Below are 6,981 nucleotides of genomic sequence, written 5' to 3' on the forward strand. Positions count from 1 at the left end.
GAATCATTTGTCTGAAGGGGGAAAAAACTTTAATTCCCCTGTGCTATCATTCACTGCTTTCTCTAATGCAGTTTGAACAGCCTGAAATAGGCCTGAAAATGTTCACAGACACTGTTTTCATAAAGGAAGCCCTCTCACTGCTGAAATACTAGACTTTACTTTTCTAAAACTTCACTTAGACCAAGGCAGGTCTATTTTATTTATTTTTTAGGATCTGTGAAATAGACACTTGTTTCTAATGAGTACATGAGGTCCAAGGCTGTTGAAAACACCTTTGAAAAGTGTAATGAGAATTTCTTGGCTCAGGATCTGTTAAATGTCCCAGAAAACAAAGAGCTGACAAGAACATTTCATACTTTTATTCTAATAATAGTCACACTATATGCCAAATGTTTGTATACAAATTCTGACTGAGTTCTACTTTTTTAAAATGCACCCATTATGGATAATTATGTTCAACACATTGTGTATATAGTGTATAATCTCCATAACATGCAAAGCACTGTAGAGTAGGAGCACATAAGCCTGAGGTCACAACGCCCAGGGCCAGCCATAGAAAAGATATAGGGTATAAAATCCAGATAATTGGGTTGTGAAGTTATTACTACCTCATCAGGGTGATAGAGCTATATCCAATACTTTGAAAGTTGGTGAAGTGCTCTTTGTGACCCAAAGATATTCACCCAACATCAGTACCTGACCACTGTAAATGAATGCCATGTGGAGCAGCAACACATGAGCCATGGTCATCATGCACAAAGCTAACCCACAAGCAATAACCTGAGGACAATATGGCACTGGAACGTTGTCCTCTGGGACAAAAGGAGCTCCAGTCAATTCTTCTGAGATGAGTTGGGGTTGGTTTGCACAAACAAATCCTCATAGAAATGTTCCAGCCTCTAATGTAAAGCCTTAGTAATGTCTAAGCTGTTACTACAAGCAAAGGGGACAATTTACAGCTTCAAAACCACTGTAATACTTCACAGGTTCAAAGTCCCTATGTAAATGTCAAACACGAAATATGATAGCAAAGATCCCATGCATTTGCTCAAGATTTAGGTGCTGGAAGATTGGGAAAAAGTATAGCTTTCAAGTTTATGTCTTCAGAACCCAAACGATTAGTAAGTGTTGATGAAGAAAATATGCTAAATATTTTGGTGGTAAATTGCCACAATTGGGAACAGGTTGCAGGCATGACATTTGGAATAAATGTGCATTTATGAAAATATTCACAATGAAAACACCTTGTAATTTATTTAATACTGCTTCCTGTTGTATCTAGCATTTTATATACTGCCGCATTTGGAATCATACAGATGTGCATCCACATTTACACAGAGCTCAGACTATTGAGAGGATTACATTTTTCAATAAATCATAAGCAAATAAAAAACAAGTGTTGTGTCTCTCAGGGTATTCATATGCTACTATAAACTGGTAGCAGGAACATGACCTCATCAAGCAATAAAAACTATCGATTTGTGAAAATAAACACATGCTTTATTGATCCATACAGACTGCTATGAGTCTGCATACAAAAATATCAATACCACAAATTGTTTTCAAATAAAATGCAGGATTACATGCTCAACAGGTCTGACAGAAAAAGCTATCAGTGTTCAGCACATCTTTTAGAAGAGAACTTCATTGAATAAGCATTTTTTAAAAGTAACATTTTTAAATGATCAGATGTATAAATGTTTTAACGGAAGAAAACTTTCCTACTCAATTGAGAATTGAGCCTCTTAGTCATCAACTTTTGGAAATGACTAAGTTAGGGTACCTATGCTGCCCACTCAGAAACCCTTGAACTTTAAGTAAACCATTTTCCCCTTACTCTAATCCTGTAGTCTTGTCTACAGCATATTATTTTACATTTTCCCTGCACCATAGTCATATAATCTTGACACACACAGTCCTTCTTGAGCTGAAGCAGTGTATTCAACCAGTGAACAAACAAAATTTGCCAGGCCTACAAGACTGAAGGGTGTACAGCCCTTATCTGACTCAGAAGGAGCATAAATAAAAATGACGTGGAAGTCACTCTGAAACCAGCATTTGCTTCTTTTTACGAATAAAACTGTCTCAATAAGCCAGATGTTTTAAAGAATTAATTTAGTGGAAAATACACCATTTAACACTGATTTAACCAACTTTATTAAGAAGCCCTGTTTTAAGAAATAAATCCCTATTCACTTGCTTTAAATCCTGATCCTTCTGTAGCCCTATCCTGCACATTTTAGTGTTTTCCTTGCACAAACAGGCACATAAGCCCAGGAAATTTTTTAATTAGCTAATTAGCAAAATCTAGTGTGTTACAGCATAGATATGGATTATGCAGGTCACCCTAGGGTTAGGATTGGTGAATGTTCAATCAGTTGAATAACAGTAGTACTTGCCCTTGACACCCTAGAGTTTCATTGCACTTCACTATTTATTATTTAATAATACACTTAAATCATAAGACAAAACATTGGTTCATAAATTAGTTCATAAAAAAGGAACGCCATTGATTTTTCTCAGATTGTCCAGACATTTTATAATTAAGCTGAATTTTAAACTATGGCTTTTAATGTGAAATGACTCTAAACCATCTGAAACCAGTTTGTTTACAGTGGTGCCGATAAGAACTAGGGGTCACCATGTCGAGCAACTGTTTTAAATGTATTATTATTTCATATGTACTAAGTCTTATTCAAAATGATCAGTGAACATACATGCATCTTCTGAATATTCGTGATAATTCATAATAATAAAATGGTTGTAAATCCTTAAAAATAACTTATTTACGTGTTATTTTGCCTTATAACACCATTCATATATCACTAGCATAAGCTAATATTTAAAATATTTTTTAGAATTTAGGCAAAGATTGTTATTTAAAAAAAAGAAAAAACAAACAAAACAAAACAAAAAACACAAACCTGTTTCTAACATTAGGAAATATGTCCAGTACATCATTACAATATGTAAGAAATGTACATGATTTTAAAAGATTAAACATATCTGGTTCTTGTTATCACCGTTTTTCTAGGTTAACAGTTTTCTAGGTTTCTCAAATATGGACCACTTTGAACAAGTCTGTATTACTTTTCTTCCAATAAAAATTATATATTTAACAATAAAAGTATGGAGAACTTTCCATAAAATACTTTTTTCATTATGAAGACCATTCTTTATTTCTTGGACTCGAGCCCAGACTACCAGAGCTGTGTCACTGATGTAGTCTACTGTACTTGTTTTGTGTTCCCCTCCACCCGAGCCACACTATTACTTAATGATCAAGTTCTTCTTTGCACTGAAGCAGGTGTGAATCAGCAGGAAATAACACAGGGTAGGGTTTAAGATAGGACCTGCGGTGTTGAAGTTGCCTCATCAGTTACAACCATAATGTTTATCCATCTCCTCGCTGCAGTTCAAGTGATTGGCCAACTCTTGCACAACCGCCTCTTTTCCGATCTGGTCGTTCCGCCGCTTCTCCATGACCAAATCCTCAAGGCTCTGGAACTCCAGTACATGGCTCTTCTTCTCACTCAGCTGCAGCTTCATCCTGTACGGCTGCTTGCCTATGCGGATCTCCCCGCCAGTCTTGAACTCTCGCCTGCCAAAGCGGCACCAGGCGGCGAAACACTCAGAGTTCCTCCAGAACAGATCACCGTCTTTGGCTCCCACCTGATCCATCGCCGACTGCACTACAGCGTCCGGCCGCAAGGGGCGGAATTTGTACAAGTCATTTACAACACGACCTCGTCTTCCCTGGCCAGCGTCCACTAAAAAGTCCACTTTAATTTCGCTCCTGTGTAGGTGGACGACCTGGAAGTCCCCCACGTACACGACCCAGTGAGGATACTGGCCAATGGAGACGAACTCCACCAGATCTCCAGGCTTGCACTCGTTTAATAAGTTTTCACAAGGCTGGGTGGCCATCTCGATAGACCTGGGGTTCCTCTCGTATATGCACTCGTCACGATAGTAGACGGCGCACTCCAACTCATTGCGTGTGTCGTATTGGTTCCCTTCGTCGTCCTTATCCACGTCTTCGACGTTGTCCTCTTGCTCGTCGTCATTTGAGAAAATGTACGAGACTCCAATACGCGGACAGTCGTCCTCCGGCTCGTATCCGTTCGGGTCCGCCGTAGGAACTTCACTGTAACTCAAATGGGTCAGTTTTTCCACTTGGTTTCCCATTAAACCTTCTTTATAGCGAGGTTTCAGCTCCCGTTTATCTTTCAAACCCGAGAGAAATGTATAACAGCTTGAAAAATAAAGACAAGGAAACGAAGCGAGAGCAAAGTTCGTGTTCCTAACGTTACCAAAGTGAAAACGCCTTCCACTCCTCGTACATGATGCTGTGTATTAGCTCCCAAAACGCGTATAGGAGCGGAGCTATGGTGGAAATGTGGGATTTTGTTCCCCTCGTGTTTGTGCTGAGTGGATTAGGCACAGGTGTGTTTCACCTGTTCGCTTCCTGGAGTCGAACGGAGAGGGAAAGTCCGGTAATATAAAAACAGCCACAAAACACACAAACGACGAACTGCATTCCTTCTTCGACCACGATTTTTCGTCAAAAGTTTTCTTATGGGTAAGTTGTAGTAGGTTTTAGCCCCGTTTCCTTCGGGTTTCACAGACGTCTCTGCGCTGTTTGTGCTGAACGCTGATCCCTCTGAGCTAAATATCCGCTCAGCGCGGGCTCTTAAAGTCACAGTGCACTATTTATGTCACACTTCATAAAATACTCTTCATTTATCTGCCTGGCTTCAGCAAGCTACACTGAGAATGTTCTTTGCCTATATCATGGCAAACTGAATTCAGCTGCATTGTTTGGAATAAAAGAGTTTGACCTCATCTAAACAGTTGTTTATGCGGTCAAAGCATAATGCTTTTCAGCATAAAGTAGTTTAATGAGGCACCATACACTTCAGCCAGTTACAACAGTAATTGTCATAACAGAAACTAAAAATTATTGTGGGTTATTTGACATTTTCTATTAGTTATTTGTCGTGAAAGCAGTTAAATATTATCTATGTATAAAGCTGATAATCATTTAGCTCTCAGGAACATAGAAGTCAGAAATAACTAGCAACAGTGCCATGAAGCAGACTAATATTATAAACAGCATATGAAAACTTATTTTAACGTGTAGTATATTATTTATATCCAAAGAAAAATGTATCTCCAAAACTTTTTTTACTTTCAATGGAAGTCAATGTAAAATAAATAAATAAATAAAATATTACAAGTACTTTTGGAGCATTTCTACTGGTCTATGAATTCACACACAATGTGAAGGACTGCTGCTGAGTTCAAATGATAGTAAACTAAAAATCGATAAAAATGGAGATACACTTTTTTTTTGTTTGTTTTGTTTTTTCTTTGAAATGTGATACGTTAAGCACACCGATTTGGATCTTAGCGAAGCTCTATAAATATGTCACCATGATGAGAACCTGTATGCAAGTTTTTGTATACATTCTGAATACATCTTGGAACTAAGATCTTTAAACAACTAGACAACAATATTAAGATGTACATGACTGCCAAAAACTATTGAACTTTGTAGCAGTAAGCATGCTCCAGCATTATTGAAGCATTAGTATTGATATTACAGTGACCTGATTTAAAGTGCAGTTTTCATTCAAATCTAACACAGACTTTGATTGAAAAATAGAAACATCAGTAACAATCCCATGGGCACTAACGTATCCATTAGTGGATCTCACAATATTGGACTGCACTTGGAAAACTGGCTAGGGCAATTACACACTCAGTGTAAACACTGTTTATTCATTTTGGCTGGCTGTTTATTTGCACAGGCCCAAAACGTCCGGAACTGGGTCTTCATTATAATTTTGTTGCCATTGCTCAACTAATGAACGTTATCCCTGATCCAAATCCAAAAAGATTTTTCTTTTCACCTGATTGTTTGCATGTAACATAACACATTTCGTATACATCATAATACTGGCAACCTTACTTGAATGGAACGGCTAAACTATGTTACACTTTCACACATGACACATGAACATATGCACTATAATACTTATAAATACTTATATAAAAGAATCAAAGTACTGTGCAGAAGTCAGAGACCATCATTCCTTTTTTCTAATTAAAATGACCGTTAAAGAACAAGATGTGTACTTTTTAGGAGATATTTCTGATGAGATTAGAAATAAAGCCGTTTACTGGCATACAGATGCAAATGTAAAGAGGACTCTAACAACCATACAAGAAATGTTACACCATAAAAACACCAAACAGTACTTAAAGATTTAATCTTTGAGAGAGGAAGAAAATGAAGTTAGGTTCTTGCTTTATATCTTAAATAAATAAATACATAAATCCAGTGACATCCTCAGAACAACCCAATGCTGGTCTGCTAATTCATTTAATATATCTGTGGTATCACATGGATTGTGAGAAGCAGAAAATGCAATTAATTAATAGGACTGGAATTTGAAAACGATTCTTGTAGGTTTCTTTGAAAAATCAAGTGTGTTAGAGATGACATCCATTCAGTTTTTCCTTAGGCGAAAACAGCTTAAGAGTACAAAACGACAAATGAACTCAGAAGTCTTTCTTCTTGTGAGATTTAGTTGGACCAGTGACAGGATCTGGTCATGTTCTGTGCCTAGCTACTGCTTTCAGCTGTCCTTCTGTCCTCATCAGTAAAGAAGCCTCTCTTCCCACCTCCAGGCTGTAGCCTAGTTTTTAATTATGTCCCTTAACAGCTGGCCAGAGAGGGTGCTGTGTGTTTGTTTACCACAGCTAAAGGACTTTGCACTGGGGTGTCTGGGTGTTGCTGCAAGGCATATCGTTTGTTACTCATTATCATGCTGAGCACCCACAACAGTAGTCAAAAATTATTTGATTTCATCCTAAAATACATGTTATCATTTATCAGTCATTGGAATCCTGTTCAGTATACATATTACTACTTTCATTATATCAGAAACACCAGTTTTGGTGGTGTGACTGTAG

The 6,981-nt window shown here is 37.6% G+C and overlaps 1 protein-coding gene across 1 annotated transcript; it reads right to left on the reverse strand.

The window, feature by feature from the left end:
* Positions 1-420: 420 nt before the first annotated feature.
* On the reverse strand, positions 421-4,671 carry lratd2b (LRAT domain containing 2b). The gene has a single exon (XM_066683999.1). The coding sequence runs from the start codon at positions 4,186-4,188 to the stop codon at positions 3,376-3,378; it is 813 nt and encodes a 270-aa protein (XP_066540096.1). The 5' UTR covers positions 4,189-4,671; the 3' UTR covers positions 421-3,375.
* Positions 4,672-6,981: the final 2,310 nt, after the last annotated feature.

Source organism: Hoplias malabaricus, chromosome 10 (assembly GCF_029633855.1).
Source record: "Hoplias malabaricus isolate fHopMal1 chromosome 10, fHopMal1.hap1, whole genome shotgun sequence".
NCBI lineage: Eukaryota > Metazoa > Chordata > Actinopteri > Characiformes > Erythrinidae > Hoplias > Hoplias malabaricus.